The following is a 21,989-nucleotide window of genomic DNA, read 5'->3' as shown; positions in this document are numbered from 1 at the left end:
GGCGTGCCGTTTGGTGCGATTAAATTATCTGGAGGTTGCTTGGCTTCATTCAGGCAGAGCTGGATCCAGGGGCGTAAGGAGGGATTTTCAAGCCTCTGTCTCTCTCCAGTTTCCTGTGTTGGCTTCGTTCTCGGTGGACTGTCTCTTGTGGTGGCTTCAAGTGGCTGCCAGCAGCCGTAGGTCACCAGCAAGAGAGTATCTCTTTCCCGTGGGTCAGCACGAGTCCCAGAGAGCATTCTCACTGAGAGGAGTTTGGTTACAGCACCGTCCCTAAACCAGTCACTGGGGCTTGAGGGGGACTATACTGATGAGCCCGCCTGGGTCTCACAGCCCCTGAACCAGGGGACTGACAGTGGGAGAGACAATCCTGGCAGAAGGAGGTTCCCCTCCTCTGTAAAATGGGGCTGCTTGCCCTGCTCCCCACCAGAGTGATTGTGAGGTGTGAATAGCAGTGAGGGGTCCCTGGCCCCCCTGGACTGTCCCAAGTGCCTATCTCTGCCGTTGGTGTTTTTGGACTTCAGACAGAACCAGAGGGGCGGAGGTGAGGGTGTGGCAGGGAGGTAGGGCTTCGCTTGACCTGAGGTGGGACTTTGACCCCAAAGGATTGCCCACTCATGGAGAAGATTGCCCCGAGAGGTGATGAGCTTCCCGTCACTGAGGTGGGCAAGGTCCTCGAGGCTGCAGGGTCATTTGTTGGACACGTGGTGAAGTGGTTCCTTCATCCAGGGCCTTCATCTTATGGCCTCCCTGCCCTCCCAGTTGCCAGCTGCGTCAGCAACCAGCAGAAGAACAGGTGATTGGACAGAGGCCTCAAAGCCTGCCCACAGAAGCAGGGGGCCTCTGTGTCTGGTTTTGGGGGGGACTGCTGCTAGGGAGCAGCTGGCCTGTGGAGATGCTGCCAGGGGGCTCCCAGACTACCTCTCCAGGAGTGATGAATGCATCTCTGCTCCCAGCCCTGTCCTGCCCTCTGTCCCAGGAGCGAGACCAGGTCCCCACATGGGCTGAGGTCCCTGTGCCCAGGGCTGTCTATTGTCCATGTTCTCTCCCGCCTGCTGTTGCCCAGGAAGTGGCCTAATTAGATCCCCAAGAGCTGTGTTTACCAGGCCTGGGTTCCCACGGGCCCCCGGGAACCTTCCAACTGCTCCTTCCCTCTCCACTCCTGCCTCAGCCAGCTTCGTGCCCCTGGAAGGGCAGGTCAGTTCTGGGGTGTCCTGGCCGCACCCAGCTCTGGTCTGCGGGCTTTGCCTGGGGGAGAGAGCACCTGTGGGGAGATGCTGTCCCGGCCCCTTGGGGTTTCTCGGACTGGTGGTCTGGTCCTGGCCCACCGGAGTGTGGCAGCAGGCCAGAGGGCCAGGTGGTGTTGCGTATGCTTGAAGCCCAGGCCTTCCACCAAGGAGTTCCAGCTATGTGACCTTACGTGCACCGCTCAACATCTCTGGGCTCAGTTCTGTGTCTGTACCATTGCTGTGATACCTTGGCCTCCACAGGTTCTGAAGATGAGAGTGGATATGTGTGCGTTGGCCCCTGGCATGACAGTGTTTCTGCTCCTGTGACTGTAAAGAGCTGGTTCAGGGGAGCCCTGCACTGGGGGCGTCTCAGGGCAGGGACCTTATCTTGTTTTGTAAATCCTGCAACACAGGGCTAAGCGTGTGTGGTTAGTGCTCAAAACATGCTTCGCGTGGAATTGAAACTGGTTAGCTCAGAGTTAGAGGTTACTACTTAGTGGGGTGCATAACTCGCATTTTTAAATTAGCTGCCAACACGCATAAGTGGATATTTCATGTAGAAGTCAGCTCTGCCGCCTAAGCACTTCAGGCACTTTGGGATCCCTGGGCTGAGCCCCCACAGGGTTGCCCGGGTTAAACAAGTGCCAAGGCTTATGGGCACTTGCCTGAACCTGGAGGCAGCAGAGGGGTCCAGGACCCCTGGCCTCTGTCCCCTCAAACCCAAAATATGTTTTTTTTTTTTTCCAATTTGGCCCTGGAATTTGTGGAATAGGAGCTTGCAGAAGTGTCTGAGGTGGCTCTTGGGTCTAGGGTGGGCACTCACTGCAGGGCTTCACTTGGCCTCAGGGACTCTGGGGACCCTTCTCTTCTACCTCTGGGGGCTCTGGACTGCCTTTCCTTCACAGCTTTCTCCAGGGGCCACTCGTGACAGCCCTGAGCCTTCCACAATGTATGGCCTCCCTGCCCTCTACCACCTGCCCTGTCCCAGTTCCAGGCTTCGAGGCAGGTCTGGAGAGAGTGGGGGGCCTGAACTCCTGGGCTGGGGCTGCTCCCTTGACACAGGTTCCTGCTGGGAACGTGGCAGCTGCCCCCAGACCCCAGTCCGTGCATGTAGGGATTGTACATTATTCGGTAATTTTTCCTCTAGGGACTGGGAGCTCCAGGGGGAGAAAGGGCTAGCCTGGCACATGGGAGGTGCGTGTGTAGTGGGCCTAGTGTGCTGTAGGCACGATTACAGGCCTTTTTGGAATAAATGAATGAGCCAGCGAATGACCGGTGCTGGGGAAGGAGGGAGTGCGTCTGGGCTGAGCACTGCAAGCCTGGCACCTGCTCCCAGCTTGTCATAAACAGTCTGCTATGCTCCCTCTCTGAGGCTCAGGTTCTATTTCTACAAAGTGGAGCTTGCAAACTTCTTAAATTCTTGTCAGTGGAAATTAAAAAAAAAAAGCATTTAAATAATGAAGTCTTAGGAGGATGCTTAACATGAATGCAAGGGCTTGCTCTGGGTGTAGCAGGCGTGGGAGGTCCGGGATGCAAAACTCACCAGAAAGCCCCAGTGATCGAGTAAATGTGATCTTTGCGAAAGGACCATTTGAACAGAAGAAAGTCTGAAAATAGACACCATGTGCACATCACTTGACTTACAACAAAGGTGGCTTCACTGAACTTCTTGAGGGAGGAATGGTGGCTTTGCCGGAAGCTGCTGGGGCGGGGGTCCCCCCCCCCCGGGGATCCCACCTGTGTGCAAGAAAGGGACAGAGGCTGATCCCTGCCTCATGCCACACACGGAAATTCACTGGGATGGATCAGAGATCTCCATGTGATCTCCATCAAACCTGGAGAGCAGTGCTGTCCGGTGGGAGGTTCTGGATGATAGAAATGCTCTCTATCTGTGCTGCCCAATAAAATAGCCACTAACTGTGTGTGTGGCTCTTGGGCACTTGAAATGGGGCCAGTGTGACTGCTGGTCTGAATTTTTAATTTTTTTTTAAAGATTTTATTTATTCATGGGAGAGAGAGAGAGGCGGAGACACAGGCAGAGGGAGAAGCAGGCCCCCCACAAGGAGCTTGATGTGGGATACAATCCTGGCCCTCGGGATCATACCCTGAGCTGTAGGCAGATGCTCAACCGCTGAGCCACCAGGCATCCCTGAATTTTTAATTTCATTTTTAATCCAGTTAAATGTAGCCGCATATAGTGACGTGTGGCTGGTGGCTCCGTACGGGACAGTGCAGTTCGAGGACACACAGGGGCTGGCTGTGCAGGCAAAGCTTTAACTACGACCTAGAAGTTAGGTTTGGGTTAAGGTTGGTGGATGGGACCCAGGGGTGGTGAGGCCTGGCCCCTGCTCTCCCTGATGGCTCCACTTGTCCTGGCTAAATCCCGGTCTGCTTTGTGTCTCCGCAGAGCTGAGGACCCCGCGCGTCCGGTGAGCCGGCCCCGATGCAGAGCACGAGGCCCGGGGTGCCGTGAGCAGGCCTGGCAGTGGAGCGGCCCGGGCCCCGCGCCGCCCATGGGGCTGCAGGCCCGCCCGCCAGGCCCCCCGAGGCCCGAGGCCTAGGCCCGCCACCGGTGGGCACACAGATGCGCCCCGGGCCGCAGGGTCTCCCGAGTGGACCGCCGGGCCGGGGGGGCCGCGGGGGAGGATGCCGGCCAAGGGGCGCTATTTCCTCAACGAGGGTGAAGAGGACCCTGACCAGGCTGCGCTCTACGGGAAGTACCGCCTCACCAGCCAGCACGGGCCGCTGCTGCTCACGCTCCTGCTGGTGGCTGTCACCGCCTGCGTCGCCCTCATCATCATCAGCTTCGTCTGCGGGGTGAGTGGGGCGGCCCACAGGCGGTGGTTGGGAGCCGGGCCTGGGAGGCCTTGGGCAAGCCTGACCTCGCTCAGCCTGGAGGCTGGTCTGCGAGTGCTCCGTGGCGTCGCTGGGCGGCGGGAGGCAGGTTTTTCATTTTCATTTAATTTTGAAGTCGGGGGTGGTTTTAGATGTTACATTAATTTGGCCAAGGAAACTACCCTCCCTTTTCCCCCAAAACAAACTTCGATTGTGCTGAAGACCTGGGGGTGATGGCCCCTGTATGGCTGCTCCCTGGCACTCCTCCTCCTAGAGCCCGGCTGTGGTCCCGGGCTCCTTCCGAACACCAGGCAGACGCCGCTAACACCCTCTGTGACCTCGGCCGCTGCCTGCGTGTGGCTGTTGAGGGCTCGAAACGTGGCTAGTGCGACTGAGGAGCTTTTTAATGAATCTAAAATCAATCCAGAAAAAGCACACATGCCCAGTAGCTACTGTGTGGAACAGGAAAGTTCTAGAAGAAGACATCCGAGCCTGCCGGCTATTAGCAGGGCGCTGTGTGTAACGTGGCTGGCCCTCAGGGGCTCTGTCAACGCTGCCTGGATCTGCATGGCTGTAAACCGCAGGACATTTGTTTGTGCGTTCAGCAAAAGGCTCCTGAGTGCCTACTGCGTGCCAGCCCCCAGGTCAGCCGCTGTGCCCACGGGGCTTCAGGGTGCAGGGGGAGACCAGGTGCTGGCCCAGCAGGGACTCACCTCTCCTGGTCACCCCTTCGCGGTGTCACGCCTCTACCTTTGCTCCAGCTCATCCCCTGTCTGTCTGGGGCGCCTTCGGTTAGCATCTCCTCCATTCACTCTGTAACAGTCGGTGCAGTGGCCTGTCCTGCAGCGGGCTTGCCCAGCTGTGCCCCTATACTGTCCTCCCACGGGCATGTACGGGGCACCCTGGGAGCAGAGGGGGCCTGATGGGGAGGGCTCCACAGGGCCTCTGTGCTGCACAGGGACTGAGGGAAGGTGCTGGTGGAGGCAGCCCTGGCCAAGACAGTGCAAAGCCCAAAGGTGAGGAAGAGTGTGGTGCTTGGAGGGAGCACCGACCCCACCCACGTGGAGGAGAGCACAGGGGACATGGCTCGGGGCAGGACGGACAGGCTAGCCTGGCAGGCTTTCCAGAGGGGACGACGCCTCACTGGGGAAAGCTGTGGCATCTCCGTGTGTGTTTGCTCTGCCCAGGACCCCTCTGGACACCAGGCTGTCCTGGGGATGGCCTTCTTCACATTTGCCGCGTTTGTGGTTCTCTACGTGTTGGTGTACGTGGAGTGCCTCGTCTCGCGGTGGCTCAGGGCCTCAGCGCTGCTCATCTGGGTCTGCCTCATGATGCTGGGCTACATGCTGGTGTTCGACTCATGGATGAACACAACTTCTGTGCGGGCGCAGGTAATGGGGCCAGGGACCCTGGCGTCCCCTGGGGGGCTGGGTGCCACCAGCCAGCGGTGCACTTGGCAAATCCTGCCCTCCCTGGGCATCAGGTCCCTTTTGGAGACAGGGCCCGTATCTGGTGTGCTGGCCTTGGGCCTTCCTCCTCCCACCGGCTGTGGTTCTGCGACAGAGGGTAGGTACCAGGCTGATCTTGTCCATTCAGCTCTCTGAGCTGGGCAGATGTCTGGCTGGAGCATTGAGGGTAGACCCTCGTTTAGATGGAAATGACACTCTCCAGCTTAGAGGCAGAAAGGCCCACATTGGCCCACATGCCTGGAAAGGCTGGGACCAGTCAGGACTGGTTAGCTCTAGCAGGAAGGCCAGGTCCCAATTGCCCTCCCTCTGCTCTGTTTTCCTCTGTGCCACTCCGTTTCCAGGCAGGCCGTCCCCAGGTTGGGCACGGATGCTGCAGAGGCCTGAGGCTGCCCGCCCACCGGCTTATCCACCCCAGCTGCAAGAGTCTTTTCTTGACTAGCTTGAGTCACCCTGGCCTGGCTGGTCACTGTTGCCCAGCGCTGGCACCCTCTGATAGTAGGCTGGGTAGGCTGAGGCACGGGAAGGCCAGGCAGCCCAGAGGGCTGGGAGTGGGTGCAGCTGCACCACTGGAGGTGGCAGGTGGGCAGCTGGGCCCCGGCCTTCGGGTGATCACCATTCCTGCCGCAGGAGAGCCCCAGCCATGGGTGTCAGGCGGCAACTCCCTGGGTCACCAGGGCCTGGGGTCTTACTCCTGGGGAGGCCTGGCCTCAGCCTCAGCTCATAAATCAGCTCAGGAAATGGTGGCTAATATTGGCTGGGTCTGACCCAGAAGTGGAGTTTGGCTTTCCCATGTTCCGTTGCGTGTTGGTCACTGTCCCTCACCACATGGGGAAGGAAGGGGCTGTGCTGGGGGCAGGGGCTCAGGATTCGGGTTTCTGGGGCTGTTCCCAGATGAGAGGCTGCAGCAGGGGGGTGATGTTGGCTCCGTCTGGGTCTGGGTCCTGCGGCAGGTGTGTTGTGGCCAGTCCCTGAGCCTCACCAATGCTCTGCCCCCAGGTACCCTTCTTCCTCTTCATTGTCTTTGTGGTATACACGCTGCTGCCCTTCAGCATGCAGGGGGCCATCGCGGCAGGAGTAGTCTCCAGCATCTCCCACCTCCTGGTGCTTGGTGCTATCATGGGGGCCTTTACAGCACCCAGCATCCAGGTGGGACTACAGGTAAGGTGTGCACGGGGGCAGGCAAAGGCCTCTGGGCAGGGGCTGTGGCTTGGGCCTGAGGATGGGGGGATGTGTGTGGGTGAGTTGGACCTGAGGCCTCAGCACCTCCCAGTCTGGATGGGGATGCCCGGCAGCTGCAGAGAAGGGCCTGAGACCTGGTCTTATAGTCACAGTGACTCTAGGGGAACAGAGCCTGTCTGGGCTTCAGTTTTCCTGCTTCCCTGCGAAGGGTGCCAGGCTGAACAGGTTGGAGGTCAGAGAATGCAGATGGGGTGCCATTACCAGCCCACTGAGGGGTGCTGCTGGTACCCCGGGGCGCAGGCCGGGCTGAATGCTGAGCCCGCCCTTGGCTCGCCCCCAGCTGCTGGCCAATGCTGTCATCTTCCTGTGCGGGAACCTCACGGGTGCATTCCACAAGCACCATATGCAGGACGCCTCCCGAGAGCTCTTCACCTACACTGTGAAGTGCATCCAGATCCGTCGCAAGCTGCGCATCGAGAAGCGCCAGCAGGTACGGTCTCTGCCTTCCCTGGGAGCCACTGCCTGGCCCTCCCAGGCCCTCCCAGGCCCCACGCCCCACGTCCTTTCTCTCTGCACATCACACACTCACTGGACAGCATGTGCATGGGGCACATGGCTGGACACCCATGCCAGCCTCACCACAGGGGCCGCCGGGGACACGGGAGGCCGTGTGCCTGGCTGGGTTGGTGGCAGGGCGCAGGCCAGCAGAGTTGGAGAGTACTGTGGGCAGCGCAGGTAGGAACATAGGGGAAACAGGCTAGGTCACCAAGCCTGGGGCCTGACGCCTCCCCGCCTGTCCCCACCGGTGCCCAGGAGAACCTGTTGCTGTCGGTGCTGCCAGCGCACATCTCCATGGGCATGAAGCTAGCCATCATCGAGCGGCTCAAGGAGCGTGGGGACCGCCGCTACATGCCCGACAACAACTTCCACAGCCTGTATGTCAAGCGGCACCAGAACGTCAGGTGGGCAGCTGGCCAGCCCTGTGTGGTGGGCTCCCCAGGAGGATTGGGGGAGGCAAATCCATGCCTCAGTCTCCCTGTTTGTTTTTCCAGGGGGTGGGATCAGATCAGATTGGTGTCAGGGGGATCTAGTAGTCCCCTAAAATTGTAAAACAGCATAAGTATGACTTTGGGAGGAAAGAGGTCCTTTCAGATGACTCTGAAGGGGACACAGGCCCCCCACAAAAGAGGTGAAGTCTCCCAGTTCTTGGTGGATTTGAAGGGCCTACAGAATCTTACTCGAAGGCACCAGCCTCTATGAACCAGAGGCGTGGGTGCCATGAGCTTGTCTGGAACTCACAGACTCTCGAGCTGGGCGGTCTGGTGCACACTACAGCTCTGGCTTCCCAGAAGGCTTCAGCCCCGAGCATCGGTTTGCTCATCTGTGGGATGGGAGCTCTACTGGGATAGCATGTGTGGGTAGAGCATTGGGCGGGAGCTCAGCTCAGGGGAGCATGGAGTCATGTCTCAGCATGGGGTTTAGTTGTGAAGTCTGGGCAAGGGTGAAGGCCCAGGTGTGGGGAGGACATTCCAAGGCGCCCCAGCCTGCGGTCTGCAGCGGTGGGGGCCTGAGGGCGGCAGTTCCCAAGGGCCCTGCGGCTCTGAGGCTTGCTGCCTTTTACTTAATGCCAACCCTCTGGAACGTTAATTCATCTGTATGGCCCGGAGCTTCTTTCCCATCCCTCCAGAGGCTAAGGAGTGGCTGGGGTGATTGAGGCCAAGGCTGGTGGGGGCTCAGGGGCTTCCAGGGATGTGGCTCTGACCCCCTGCCCCCACCCGGCCCCCAGCATCCTCTATGCTGACATCGTGGGCTTCACACGGCTGGCCAGCGACTGCTCCCCCAAAGAGTTGGTGGTGGTGCTGAACGAGCTCTTCGGCAAGTTTGACCAGATCGCCAAGGTGAGCCCACAGGCCTTTGTGCCGTGCTCTTGCCCCCTGGGGATGACGTGTGCCCAGTGCTGTGCTGGGGTGAGCGTGCAGAGGCCCTGGCTGGACTTCAGCACCCAGTCAGCAAATGCTTCTGGGCGCTCCACCGTGGAAGTGAGGTTGAGTGGTGGCCACGGCAGCCAGAACCCTGTCCCCAGAGAGTGGGGCCGGTGGGGAGACTGCCAGCACACGCGGGGGCTTGCACAGGGGCTCAGGAAGGCTGCCTGGAGGAGAGATGCCACCATCTCCCTGCGCAAGAGCAGCAGAAGCTGGGGGAGCTGGGGAGGACCGCGCAGTGCAGGCCTCGCCCGCAGCCCACCTTCTGACAAGATCTCTGGTGAACCGCGCACGCGTTAAAGTTTGAGAAACCTGGGTGCCTGGGGGGCTCAGTCGGGGAAGCATCTGCCTTCAGCTCAGGTCATGATCCCGGGGTCCTGGGATCGAGCCCCAGGTCCGGGCTCCCTGCTCAGCAGGCAGCCTGCTTCTCCCTCTCCCTCTGCCGGCTGCTCCACCTGCTTGTGTTCTCTCTCTCTCTCTCTCTCTCTCTCTCTCTGTCAAATAAATAGATAAATGAAATCTTTAAAAGAAAAGTAAAGTTTGAGAAACCTAAAAAGATGCTGAAGAGGAAATGAGTTCTGGGCAGAGGGTACAGCATGTGCAAAGGGCTGGAGTAGAAAGAAGCTGCTGGGGGCCCTAGGAATGAACGTGACTCACTGTGACTGGGTAGAGTGTGAGGGGGACGAGGTGCCAGGGGCAGACATGCAAGGATTTGGGGCTGAGGTCAGGAGAACTTGACCTGAGGACCCTGGGGAAACATGGCAGGTGCCGAGCAGGGGAGGGCATTGGGTGAAGGGGGTTCCCAGGTGCAGCTGAGCAGGGTGTGGTCTGGAGAGGGCAGGGCTGGGCTGGGATCTCAGTGTTTGTCTTCTTGGGCAGCATGGGGCCCGGGAGGGGGTGGTTGTGTGTGTGTACACGTGTGCGTGTGTACGCTTATTCATTAACTTGTCAAATGGTCGTGAGGCCTGCCACGTGGCATCCTTGAACTCCAGTGGGGCCTTGGGCCTGCCCTGTATGCTGTGCGCTTTGAAGAGGGCTGTAGGCCGCCAGGGGGCCTGGGGGGCACCTGGCCCAGCTTCAGGTGAAGACAGGCTTAGTGGTGCCCACTAAGTAGAGACCCGAGTGTTTAAGATTTAAGGCCGTGGCAGTCTGTGCTGGCCGCGTTGGCATCATGTACAAAGTGTCAGTGAAAGCCCACACCTGTGCCCACACCTGGGGGAATTTTGAAGCGCCTCTTGGGGAGAGAATTCTCCATGTGTGGAGAATCAGTGGTCTGGACCCTGGTGGGAAGCAAGTTCAGGCTTGCTTCCCACTAGGAAGACTTTCTCGTGGTCGGGGTTGCCCTGTTTGAGGAGGGACTGTCTCAACAGAAGTGGCCTCCATCTCAGGGGCTGGCCACCGCGGGGTGACCAAACTGCAGGAGGACGCTGTGGCCGGGGGTGCCCTGGAGTGCTGTCCCTCAGGTACTGTGGACCCAGTGACTCAGAGGGCCCGTCTCGTCTGGAGCCCTCCCTTAGGAGCCTCCCTCCATGACATCCTTTAAACCGGCAGATGGGGGTTCCTGGTAGCTGGGCCATGTGTGAGCTAGAGGCCTGGCCTCCGGTCAGCCACGGCCCTTCCCCTGCCACCAAAGCCCAGGGACCTGCCCTGTCCTCTTGGACAGCCCTCCATCTGTGGCGGGGGCAGGAGGCAGGATGGGGAGAAAGAGGCCTCCTGGCCAGAGTGTCTAGTCCGTGGGCGGAGACGGACAGGGCCGGTCCCAGACTTCTCTCCTATGAGCAGTCAGATTCCAGACCCGGGGCCGACTCTCCCGGAGGCACCTTCACTGCGTCTGGGCCCAGGAATTACTGCCCCCAACACGCTCAAGCGGCTTCCCTGGTTTCCAAGTGGCAGAGTGGACCTGTCAGCTGTGTGGAGGAAGAGCCTGGGGAACGCGGCCTCCCCAGGTCCCTGGAGGGCAGCCTGGCTCCAGGGGGCCGTCCCATGCCTGGACGGGGTGGGGGTCAGGGCGGCTGGAGCCCCGAGCCTGTTTGTGGGCATCCAGGCCCTCTCCAAGGTTCTTCCTACTTTCTAGAAAAGCCCGTGTCCTCTCATCGGCTGCCAGGCTATTCAGAACGCAGCATGTGGCAGGCGGGGCCCCGCGGGAGGCAGCTGGCAGGCGCCCAGATGAGCTCCCTGGAAGAGGGTTTAGTGAAGGGGCTGCTCAGGGAGGCTGGGCAGGTGCAGGGGCCTCCTGGGAGGGAAGGCGCCCTGCCCGGTGGTCCAGGTGGGTGGGGAGGGGCTGGACGGGGGATCTGGAGACATGGGCTAGGAGACGCCGGCCCTTAGGGGCCCTGCAGGAGGGAGCTGGGCATCAATCAGTGCCCCAGCCCTAGCTACCCCCCTGACACGGAAGGCCTCCGTGAGGGGCGGGGCTTGAGCCAGCTTGTAGCTCCTCCTTCAGGGTCCCTAAATGCCCACCCCAAGGCCACCTTTGCCAAGGGCTGACAGAGAGTGGCCACAGTACTACCTCAGGTGGAACCCCAGAAGCCTGCCTGGGCCCCCTTCCCCTCAGGGGCATTTCCCTATATGGCCCCAGCCTCTGTCCTCCCTTCCATCTTTCTGTTCTCTCCCCACTCCCCAGACCCTGCTGCTTTGCATCCCTGGCAGCCAGCCATCTCTCCAGTTACCTGGACACCTGCTGGCCCCTTGGCTTGTGGCACCTGCCACCTGTCTTCAGGTCCCCTATGTCCTCCACTCCAGCTGCATGGGCTGCTTTGCTGGATCTCAAGAAGCTTTCTGCCCACAGGGCCTTTGCACTTGCTGTGTCTTTCATTTCCTGGAATACGCTCCCTCAGATACTGGTGTGGCTTATTCCTTCGGTTCCTTTGGGTCTTTCCCAAATGTTACCTTTTCTGGGAGGCCTCTCTCCCCCCACACCCCTGATTGTCCTCCTTAGCACTTATCACTACCACGGGTCTGTGGATTTTATTAGTCTAGTTTAGCATCTAACTGCCACTGGCATGTGAGCCGCATGGTGTAGGGAGTTTTGTCTGTTTTGCTCAGTGCTGTGTTCCGGTGTCTGGGGCAGGGCCAGGTGCTCAGTACACGCTTCCACACTGCAAGATGGAATGAGGCAAAGACAGCCCCCTCCCTCAGAGAGGGATGGTGACCATCCTTAGTAACGCTCGCTTTCATCCCTGGTGTTTGCTTAGGGGTGCCTCCTGGAGAAACCTTTGGGTGGGCCCAGAAGCAGCTCCCCTGGAGGAAGCCTCTGGAAAGAGCTGGAAGGAGTCTGGCTCCCTCTGAAGGGTGTGGGGAGGGGGGCTGGCCAGTGTGCACCCTGGTTCTCAGCTGTCTGCCGACCAGGCCCCTGCTCACCTTGCCCCCGCAGGCCAACGAGTGTATGCGGATCAAGATCCTGGGAGATTGCTACTACTGCGTGTCGGGTCTGCCCGTATCCCTGCCCACCCACGCCCGGAACTGTGTGAAGATGGGGCTGGACATGTGTGAGGCCATCAAGTAGGTACCATGTGCAGGCCTGGGGGGCTGTGCCTGTCCCCATGATGGACCTCCTGCTTCCCAAGGCCTGGTAGGGAACATACTGTACCCAGTTTGCAGATGAGGAAGCTGAGGCTTGGGTGGGGATGGCTTGCCTGGGTCACTGGGCAGCCCTGGCTGGGACGGGGTGACTAGACTGCTCTGCCCAGGCAGGTGCGAGAGGCCACGGGTGTGGATATTAGCATGCGAGTGGGCATACACTCAGGAAACGTGCTGTGTGGTGTCATCGGGCTGCGCAAGTGGCAGTATGACGTGTGGTCTCACGACGTGTCCCTGGCCAACAGGATGGAGGCAGCTGGAGTCCCGGGGTGAGGCTCTGCGGGACAGGGGTGGGGTGGTGGGGTCAGAGGCTATGTATGGGCCAAGTCGGGGCCAGCTGAAGGGAGGTCTGAGTGGGGTCAGAGATGGGAGCAGTGACCTCGATGCGTTGGGGGAGCATCTGGGCTCTGCTGCCCGGCCCTGCGTGCTGTGCAACCCCCGGGCGGGTGCCAGCCTTCTCTGGGCTCTGCTGCTCTGACTCGGGTCTCCCCCAGCCGGGTGCACATCACCGAGGCGACACTGAACCACCTGGACAAGGCGTATGAGGTGGAGGATGGGCACGGGCAGCAGCGGGACCCCTACCTGAAGGAGATGAACATTCGCACCTACCTAGTCATCGACCCCAGGGTACGAGGGCTCAGAGGCGGCGGGGGGGCGGGCTGAGGGGACCCTGGGGGGCCCAGGCCCTGGGGCAAGACCCCACAGAAGGGGAGAGTTTTCCTCTTCCACGCGACTTCTGAGAAATAGGAGTGACGACAGTGCCGACCTCGGGAGGAGGAAGGGCTGGTTGGCGTGAGGCACTCACCACAGACTGGGCACCTCGTAAACATTCTAGAAACGATAGTCACTGCTAGTTGATTTTCCAGGGCTTGTCACTAATTCCCTGGATTTTGAAAAGATACGCTTTGGATAAGACTCGGGAAAGCGGGGAAGGGCCAGGGGGCCGCGAGGCAGGAGCCTCGGTGCGTCGTGGGTCCTGCTCCACCTGCTTGGAGGCCCCACTTTGCTCAGGACCCCGTGGTGGAGGCCGCTGCTGAGCTGCTGTGGGGCCGCTGGGCCCCGGGCCTGCCCGCGCCCACACAGGCCCTTCTTTCCTGCCGCGGGAGGCCAGCTCGTCTGGCGGCCTCGGTGAATCATCCTTGGGGCTAGCTCAAGAATGTCGGCCACGTCGGGCTCTTTCCAGCTCCTTCTCGCTCTGGCCTTGGCCGTCCTCCGTGCTGGCCCGACTGCCAGTCTCCGGGGGAGCGGAGGGCCAGCCGGCAAGCCTCCCCGGCCCCCAGATGTTCCCCGGGGATGAGAGCTGCCCGGTGCCCTCCCCTCCCCAGCTGGGCCCTGGGCCATGGATGCTGAGCTGGCATCCGGGGAACCCTTTCTGGGTACTGGCTCGCACCCCACGGCTCTGGGCCCTGCCCTCATCTCTGACCCACCCCACCCCACCTTCCTTCCTCCTGAGTGCCCGTCACTTCAGCCCCTGTCCCTCCACTGCCCGGCTTCTTGTGCCGCAGGACCCTTGTCAGTGCTGCTGTCTCTGTCCCCAGCCCTCTTTGCTCGGTTGCACATGCTCCTTTATTCTCTTTGCTTGTTTATTGTCACTGTGGGCTCCCTGGGGTGGGCCTGGGGTGGGGGAACCTCTTCTGCAGGCTGCGGTCACCATGTCTAGAGCAGTGCCTGGCAGTGGAGCAGGTGCTCCGAGAGCTTGTGCACAGATGAAGCGGAGCCCCGGTCCTGCACTGCGGTGGCAGACAGGCCCCCAGCTCTGCCCCTCAGCAAGGCCGCTCTGGGACTTGTAGGCAAGCTTCAGTTGCAGACCAATGACGAAGACATTTTTATTTTATTTTATTGCATTTAAAAAAATATTTTATTTATTCATGAGAGACCTACAGAGAGGCAGAGACACAGGCAGAGGGAGAAGCAGCCTCCCTGCGGGGAGCCCGATGTGGGACTCGATCCCAGGACCCTGGGGTCACAACCTGAGCCAAAGGCAGACGCTCAACCACTGAGCCGCCTGATATACACATTTTAGCATGTCTGTCTTTGTGCAGGATTTAACTGGGCATCCTTCATTTTTTCCAGCCACCCTACCTTCCCTGTATTTGTCGAATGTCATTTGTTCGCATAGTTGAAAATTCAAAAACCCCAAAGGGGGGGTTGTAGCCAGTCTCCATCGCGTCCTATCCGCAGCCGGCACGTCCCTTCCAGCTGGGGTTTCCCTCCCACAGGGATGTCGATGTCTATGTGAGTAGTTGAGAGACTCCCATCGCCCTCACGAAGCCCAGGTGCCTTGCTTCCTTGGCCTGACGACGTATTTTGGAGGCCTGCCCTGTGTGTGCAGAGGGGCCACTGTACGCGTGCTCAGGCGAATCTCCGGTGTGGCCGTGGCAGGTCTTCCCCAATGTTGGCCTCCGTAGGTGTGACAACACCTGGGGGATAAGCCTCCAGAGGTGGCAGGGGGCAGGGGCGGTCACCTGTAGCTGGTGGAGGTCTGGAGGTCGCAGGTGCCCACTCTGGAACAGGTGCCTTTTTACTCAGAGCCGATGGATCTTTAGTGCACATTTATTTCTCTGGGGGCCCCGGTGTCTGAGAAGTGCTCGCGACCCTGACCTTGAGCGCAGGGTGCTGCATGGACAGAGTGGCCGACCAGCGGAGGGGTGACCCAGCATGTGCCCCCGTCCCCAGCTCCAGGGCAGGTGGCTCTCTGCAGGCCACCACGCAGTCTCGGGACCGGGCCTGTCACAGAGCCTGGGTTTCAGCTGTCCCCGCCGGCCAGGCAGACAGGCGCATTTCAGGCTTTAAAAATGTTTCTATCCTGAAACGAGGCCAGAAGCTTCCAGGAAAGCTGCCGCCTGTGGCTTAGCGAGTGTTTGTGGCCGTAGGTGCTGGTCCTTGTGGGCGTTGGCAGGGACCCGAGGGGACAGGGACTCCGGGAAGGCAGAAGCCTCGGAGGGTAGGGAGACTTGGAGATGGGTCAGGCTTGTCTCCGGCGGCCTCGGCGCCCTCTTCTCTCCTGCCCGTCCTCCCAGTAGGGACCGTCCCCAGCTGCTATTCTTAGGGGGAGGTGGTGGCACAGGGGGCCCTGCAGGAGGCAGAGGCTGGCTGAGCCACCCTCTCCCCGACCACAGCAGGCACATGGCAGGTAACGGTCCCTGCCACGGCGTGGGGGCCACACGAGTGGAACCCCCTGGAACACTGCCCAGGGAGCGGGGCTGGTGCTCCGCAGGTCGGCTCTCCGTCTCTCTGGGCTCCTGGCCGCACTCCTCTTCCTCCAGCTGCTCCCTTTGGGAAGGACATGTGCCGACCACATGTGGGTGGGCCCGGTAGGCTGCTTGTGGCTTTCCTGGGTGCTGTCTCCCCGGGGTGTCTCCGGGGGGAGAGGCCAATGGGCTTTCAGACCCCAAGGGGTCCACAGAGCCTCATGGGGTCGGCGGGGCCTCTGGGCTGAGGACTTCGGCTCCATCTTTCTCTGGGGAGGCTGAGAAGGGTCTGAGGGGCCATGCACAGTTGTATGTGACCCCTGATCTCCCGGCCACCTGGGAAGGACAGGGCCTGCGCCCAGACCTCCCCGGCAGCCCAGCCAAGGCGTGCACTGGGCCACAGCCAGTCCCCAAGGGACTGCAGACGCAGCGGCATCTCTGCCCTTCTCTCTTTCCACCAGCATGGCCAGCAGCGCTCTGGGCATCATCGCGTTTCAGGGGGAGCAGGCTGGGGGCGGGTGGGGAGCCCCTTCCTGGGCCGAGAGGGAGAGGACAGGCCGGGCTGTGTCTATGTCTGCCTGCAGAGCCAGCAGCCGCCCCCGCCCAGCCAGCACCTCCCCAAGCCCAAGGGGGACGCAGCCCTGAAGATGCGGGCGTCCGTGCGCATGACCCGCTACCTGGAGTCCTGGGGGGCCGCGCGGCCCTTTGCGCACCTCAACCACCGTGAGAGCGTGAGCAGCGGCGAGACCCCGGTCACCAGGGGTCGGAGGCCCAAGGTAGGCCCATCCTGTCCAGACACTGGCCCCGCACGTCTGAGAGTGCGGGAGATGAGAGCCCCCAGTCCTGGGATAGACGGCAACATCATATAGCGGTAATAACGTTAGACAGCATAACTGCTCCCCACTTCCCTTCCAGACTATTCCCCTGCGGCGCCACCGGACCCCTGACAGGTACGTGCACTGTCCCCTCCTCTGTTGACCATGGCCCGCTTTCCTGGCCAAGTCCTGATCACCCCCGTAGGGTCTGCCCTGACCATCCTCTGTCTGGGAGGGCAGCTCAGAGGGGGCGGCCCTGACCATGCAGGTTGCTGTGGCCTGGAATCAGGACTTCACACTGATGGCGTGCCTGTGGCTACGCAGCCTGCACCCAATGGGGGGGGGTGGGGAGGGGTGGGGGGGTGGGGACCCTGCGGGTAGAGTGGAGGAGGCCTCAGATCCGCCCTTAGCTTCGTGCAGCGCTGCTGGCCAGCTGGGCCTGCTGCTCCATGCTGGGCCGCCGCTTGCTCTCCCTGGGCCTTGGTGGAGGCCTCCTGCTCCTCCGCCACCCCACATGAGGCTCTGGGGACCCAGGCAGGTGAGCCGGCTCGTGTACACTCCGGCCCTTGGGCAAGTGATGTGGTCCTGGGCTGATGCAGTTGTGGGTTTCTGATCCAGGAGCGCGTCCCCCAAGGGACGGTCGGAGGACGACTCATATGATGAGGAAATGCTGTCAGCCATCGAGGGGCTTAGCTCCACGAGGTGCGACCCCAGGGCCTCTGCCCCCATCCCCCTCAGATGGGGGTTCCCCATGTGGCCAGGCTCACCTCGTGCCTGAGTGCCTGGTGGTCCAGCTCCAGCCCCGTGGTGGCTCCTTTGCCTCCCCCCTGTGGCCTCCTGAGCAGACCTCTCCCCCCACCTCCCTGCCTGGGAGGGTGGGGCCCCATTCCTGATCCCCCATCCCCCATCCCCTCCTTCCGTCCTACCCCCGTGGGTGGGCCCTGCCCCCTCCCCACCTCCCTTCCCCCATCTCCTCCTGGGATGGGCCCTGCCCCTCCCTCTGCCCCTTCTTCATCCCCCTGCCCCCTCCCCCTCTTCATCCCCCTGCCCCCTCCCCCTTCTTCATCCCCACCTCCCCTTCCTCCTTCTTCCTGAAAGTGGGCCCTCCCCCTTCCTCCTCCCCTTCCCCTCCTTCCTCCTCCCCTCCTTCCCCCTCTATTCCCTCCCCCTCTCCATTCCCTCTTCCCCCCCATCCCCTTCTGCGGGTGGCCCCCCCCCCCCCCCCCCCCCCCCCCCCCCCCCGTCTGGTCTGGCCAGGTCCTATGTCTCACTGCCTGTGTCTGCCTCCCCGCAGGCCTTGCTGCTCCAAGTCTGATGACTTCTACATGTTTGGATTCTTCTTCGTGGAGAACGGCTTAGAGCGAGAGGTGAGCCCCCCCCAGCAGCCCAGGAACAAGGTCTCCAAGGCCTGGGGGCAGCGCTTAGGCCACAGAGCAGCCACCACTCCCACGGCTGTCCAGGGGGCGTGATGGGGAATCCCCCAGCTGGCTCCCAGGGTGGGGTGGGCCCCCCCCCCTGCTTGGCCTCTTCTGTTGGCCTCACTCCTATACCTCACGTGCGTGCCCCGTTAGTGACTCTCCCGCTGAGTTTGGGAGACCTTGGCTCCCTTCATGTGCTAGAACCTCAGCGGATAAGGGCCAGTGCATGCCTTATCTGGGCAATATCAGCCTTACAACCGGGAAAAAACCCAGCTTAGTATCAGCTGTTGAAAGGAGCCAAGTGGTTCTCTCTTCTGGCTGCTGCGTATGTTTGAACCACTACCAACTGTTTACTTACTTACTGAGGGCCTGCGGGTTCTGGCGGTGTCCCAGGCCCACACAGTATGCATGTTATGTCCTTGGAACCTCACACGGCTGAACAACACGGCCACTGCTGCCCATTTCACAGATTCTCAGGGCCACCTTGGCATCTGGTGTGGCCTGAGAGTGTGGCCCAGGCCACAGGGCTCTGGTGCTGGGACCTCCCTCCCCTCTCTGCTTCCAGGATTGGGGGGGGGATGGGGTCTTTCCCTGGCCGGGGCTTCCCGAGGTGGCGTAGGCTCCTCCGTAGGTGACGAGCACGGGGCCTGAGGGAAACCTGCAGCTGTGTGACCGTGGGGCAGGCTCCCGGACTCCCTGAGCCGGGGTGTGCTCACTCAAAGCAGGAGTCCTTGTGGCCCTAGATCATGAGATTGTGCCCCGGGGTAGAGTCACGGGCAGCATGGGCTCCCCTTGTCCACTAGCTAGGGACTCAGGCCCAGCCTCACTCCTGAGTTTGGGGGGCGGACAGACCCACCACCAGCTCCAGAGCTCAGACTTGGTTCCCATTCACAGGCTTGGGACCATGGGCTTCTCAGGGAAATAGAGTCAGAGACCTAGGTGATGTGGGGGAGGGGAAGGGAGCAAGGCACAGTGGAACTGAATGAAGGTCATTTAGTCATGTTATGTCCCATCATCACCTGGAACCCAAGGAGGGTGTTAGTTGTTTTTTTTTTTTTAAAGATTTATTTATTTGTTTTAGAGATTGCAAGAGTACACATGCACAAATAGGGGGAGGGGCAGAGGGAGAGGGAGAAGCAGGCTCCCTGCTGATAAGGGAGCTCCACGAGGGGTGTGATCTCAGGACCCCGGGATCATGACCTGAGCTTAACAGACTAAGCCCCCCAGGGCCCCAGGGGTGTGAGGTTTGATGACCTTGAGCCGGGATGGGCCATGGGGGGGTCAGAGCAAGTGGCCCTGCAGCTGGCACCTCTGCCAGCCCTGACAGCCCCTGTTGCCCCCAGTACCGCCTGGCGCCCATTCCCCGGGCCCGCCACTACTTCGCCTGCGCCAGCCTCATCTTCGTCTGCATCCTGCTGGTCCACGTCCTGCTCATGCCCAGGTTGGCCGGGGTGGGCGGGATGGGCAGGTGTGCTGGGGTCGGGCCAGGAGGGCAGTGCCCGGCAGGGCCCCCAGAACACCTGCGCGCACTGCCCGAGCGGCAGGAAGGGGCCGGTTCTTTGAATTCCGTGACTGAGACCTGGAATCCCAGAAACTGGATCGGGGCTGTGGCCCCACACCTGGGGTCACCGGGGCTTATTTTTGTTTCCAGGCCTCTCCGTCCCGCACGCGCCTCACCTGCCCAGTCCCCTGAGACCCGTGTGGCCCTGGGGGATGTCAGTGTGTCCCTGTCGCCTGAGACGTTTGCTGCCCCAGAAGGGCAGACTCCCAGAACCGTGGCCGCTGCCATCTCCCTCTTAGATTGGGAAACAGGCTCGCAGGGCTTCACGCCCTGTCTGGGTACACGGCCAGGATCTCAGGAGTCCCGAGATCCGTGCAGCTGCCCCAGGGCCCCCGCGGGTGGGAGAAGGGCAGCGGGGAGGTCCTGGGGAAGGCGTCAGGACAGCTACTTGGGGGCTAAGGGAAGGGTGGTGAGGCCAAAGGATTCATCAGGATTGAGGTTTAGGATGCGCTTAATAAAGACCAAATGGGAAACCTTTCTGCGTGGTACTCGTGTGTCTGCTGTGGGTCCGAAGGCTGCGTGGCCCCTTCCTTAGACACTCGGCCCAGACCTCGCCTGTCGTGAGCGGGGCCGCTGGAGCACGGTTCTCAGAGATCCCATGGCTGTGTGTAGATAGCAGTTTGGGGGTGTGGGGCAGGAGGTGGCCAGGAGCCCAAGAATTGGGTGCTGGGTGTTGTGGAGCCTGCCTGCGGCTTGGCCCTGGGCCGACGGTCCCCCAGAACCAGGGTTTTCTGCTCTCCAGGATGGTGACTCTGGGTGTGTCCTTCGGGCTGGTGGCCTGTGTGCTGGGGCTGGTGCTGGGCCTCTGCTTTGCCCACAAGTTCCTGGTGAGTGGGAGGTCCCTGAATGGGCCCCGGCCGGGCCCTGCCCCACTGGCCCTCCGTGCCCTCCTGCCTGGGTGACACTTTGCAGAGGGCTTCTCCCTGTAATTCCACCTTCCCAGCTGCTGGTGGTCCCCAAGTGGCTGTGCTGTCCCCGGCCCTAAGGGTGGGGGCGTCCCTTCTGTCTACACCCCATGTGTCCTGGGCATGGGGCATGGCACGCATGGGGACTGTCCTTCTCGGGCCCCCTCATATCTGCCGGACCCTGGGATTGAGGGGTGCTTGTCCGGGTATGGCACCAGCCACCTGACCCTGTGACTCCACAGAGGTGCTGCCCGGCGCGGGGGACGTTGCAGGCCATCTCCAAGAGGGTGGAGACCCAGCCCCTGCTGCGGTTGTCTCTGGCCATCCTGACTATTGGCAGCCTGCTCAGCATCGCCATCGTCAACCTGGTGGGTCCTGGGCGTGGGGACGGCGGGCCCTGGCGAGGAGCCCTCGTAGGCTCCTTCTGTGCACTCCTTCTGTGTGTGCTTCCTGGGAGCGGAGGAGCCAGTCCTTGGCCCTGGGCACCTTCAGGTCTCGAATCCCGTAGCTAATGCCTGAGAGCTGCAGCTGGTGCAGAGCCAGGCCAGGCCCTGTGGGGCTCCTGCAGCCAGCCTGTGCTCCGGCCCCTTCGGTTTTCACATGAGGACCTAGTGCCCCCAGAGGGCTTAGGTGGCCAGCCCCACAGGGACGGGATGCCTTGAACCCCCTGTGTTCTTGGGATCCTCTACCTTCTTCGTGGCCCCCGGGGGAGGCCTGGCTTACCCTGAGGCTCCATTTCCTTGCTAGGGTGAGTGGCCCCGAGCACAGCCTGGGGGGACCCCTGCTTCTCAGGCCTTGCTCACAGGCTCACGGCTGCGGACAGGCTTGTCCCTGCTGGCCCTCCCGGTTCTGATGGCTAGAGCCAGGGTCTCTCTGTGTCCCTGACACCCTGTGACTGCCACACTCAGTGTCACCTGGGGAGAAGGGGCTCATTGACAGTGCCGATCCCCACTCCTGCCCTGCCTGCCCCAGCCCCGTATCAGCCTCTCCTGCTCTGGCGATGGTGCACATGGGTCTTCATTTTCCACCCTTCTCTGCTCCAGACCCCTCCCCACATGAAGCTGATGCCTGTGGTGGGAAGTCGGGGCACCGCGGCTCTGGCCGTGCCCGGAGCTGGGCCTGGCAGGAGATGCCCGTGATGCTCATGGAGGCCTCGGGCCCCTGCCTCCCACCAGCCCCGCTCGGCCCCGGCCGGTCTTGGAGTCCCGGGTCCCTGGACCTCCCCTCACAGTCGCCTGTCTCCTCTGTAGCCCCTGATGCCTTTCCCAGCCCTGGGGCTGCCTGCGGGCAACCAGACGAGCCTGAGTCCGAGTCCAAGGGCCGTCAGCAGGGAGCTGATGCCATGCGACCTCCTCCCGGTGAGTGCAGCCGGGCCCTGGCCCAGACCTCTGGGCTCCGCGTGTCCCCACTCGGCCCTGCCCCCGTGCTGCTTCATCCAGGGCGAGCAGGCAGGAGCACCCTGTGCCGGGGTGTCTCTTGACGACTCACCTTGCAGCCGTTGATGAGGAGGGGCCTGGAGAGGTTGAAGGGTTGGCCTCACAGGTGGTTGAGCCATGACTGGCTTCAGGAGGCTGACACCAGAGGCCACGTCTGGGGAGCTCTGAGGGACGGCAGTGTGGGGGCCGTGGTGAATTTTGAGCTGGTTTCTGATGGGCAGAAAGGTAATGGGACAGGCGATGGAGAGGGGACAGTGGGAAGAACCGAGGCCTGCAGTGGGAGCCAGCGAGGGCTTCAGGTGGTTGTGTCAGGGGAGGGGTGAGGGACAGTTGGGAGGTGGAGCTGGAGGTGGGTTTGATCTAGATCGGGGTGGGGGAACACGAACGCCTGGA

The 21,989-nt window shown here is 61.5% G+C and overlaps 1 protein-coding gene across 3 annotated transcripts in view; it reads left to right on the top strand.

Annotated features, from left to right (window-relative positions):
* The window catches only part of ADCY7 (adenylate cyclase 7), a 44,366-nt gene that overhangs the window by 14,513 nt on the left and 7,864 nt on the right, over positions 1–21,989 (top strand). For all 3 annotated transcript variants that reach the window (XM_072750270.1, XM_072750268.1, XM_072750269.1), the window contains exons 2-18: positions 3,634–4,043; positions 5,249–5,452; positions 6,527–6,688; positions 7,050–7,199; positions 7,523–7,671; positions 8,496–8,607; positions 12,065–12,192; positions 12,381–12,539; positions 12,765–12,897; positions 16,046–16,237; positions 16,377–16,411; positions 16,895–16,978; positions 17,571–17,643; positions 19,038–19,135; positions 19,998–20,082; positions 20,403–20,528; positions 21,411–21,518. In XM_072750270.1, coding sequence (XP_072606371.1) covers positions 3,873–4,043; positions 5,249–5,452; positions 6,527–6,688; positions 7,050–7,199; positions 7,523–7,671; positions 8,496–8,607; positions 12,065–12,192; positions 12,381–12,539; positions 12,765–12,897; positions 16,046–16,237; positions 16,377–16,411; positions 16,895–16,978; positions 17,571–17,643; positions 19,038–19,135; positions 19,998–20,082; positions 20,403–20,528; positions 21,411–21,518 — 2,169 coding nt within the window. In that variant the 5' untranslated portion in view covers positions 3,634–3,872. The remainder of the gene's footprint in view (positions 1–3,633; positions 4,044–5,248; positions 5,453–6,526; positions 6,689–7,049; positions 7,200–7,522; positions 7,672–8,495; positions 8,608–12,064; positions 12,193–12,380; positions 12,540–12,764; positions 12,898–16,045; positions 16,238–16,376; positions 16,412–16,894; positions 16,979–17,570; positions 17,644–19,037; positions 19,136–19,997; positions 20,083–20,402; positions 20,529–21,410; positions 21,519–21,989) is intronic.

This window comes from Vulpes vulpes, chromosome 2 (assembly GCF_048418805.1).
Source record: "Vulpes vulpes isolate BD-2025 chromosome 2, VulVul3, whole genome shotgun sequence".
NCBI lineage: Eukaryota > Metazoa > Chordata > Mammalia > Carnivora > Canidae > Vulpes > Vulpes vulpes.
This window is presented reverse-complemented; position numbering and strand designations above follow the sequence as displayed.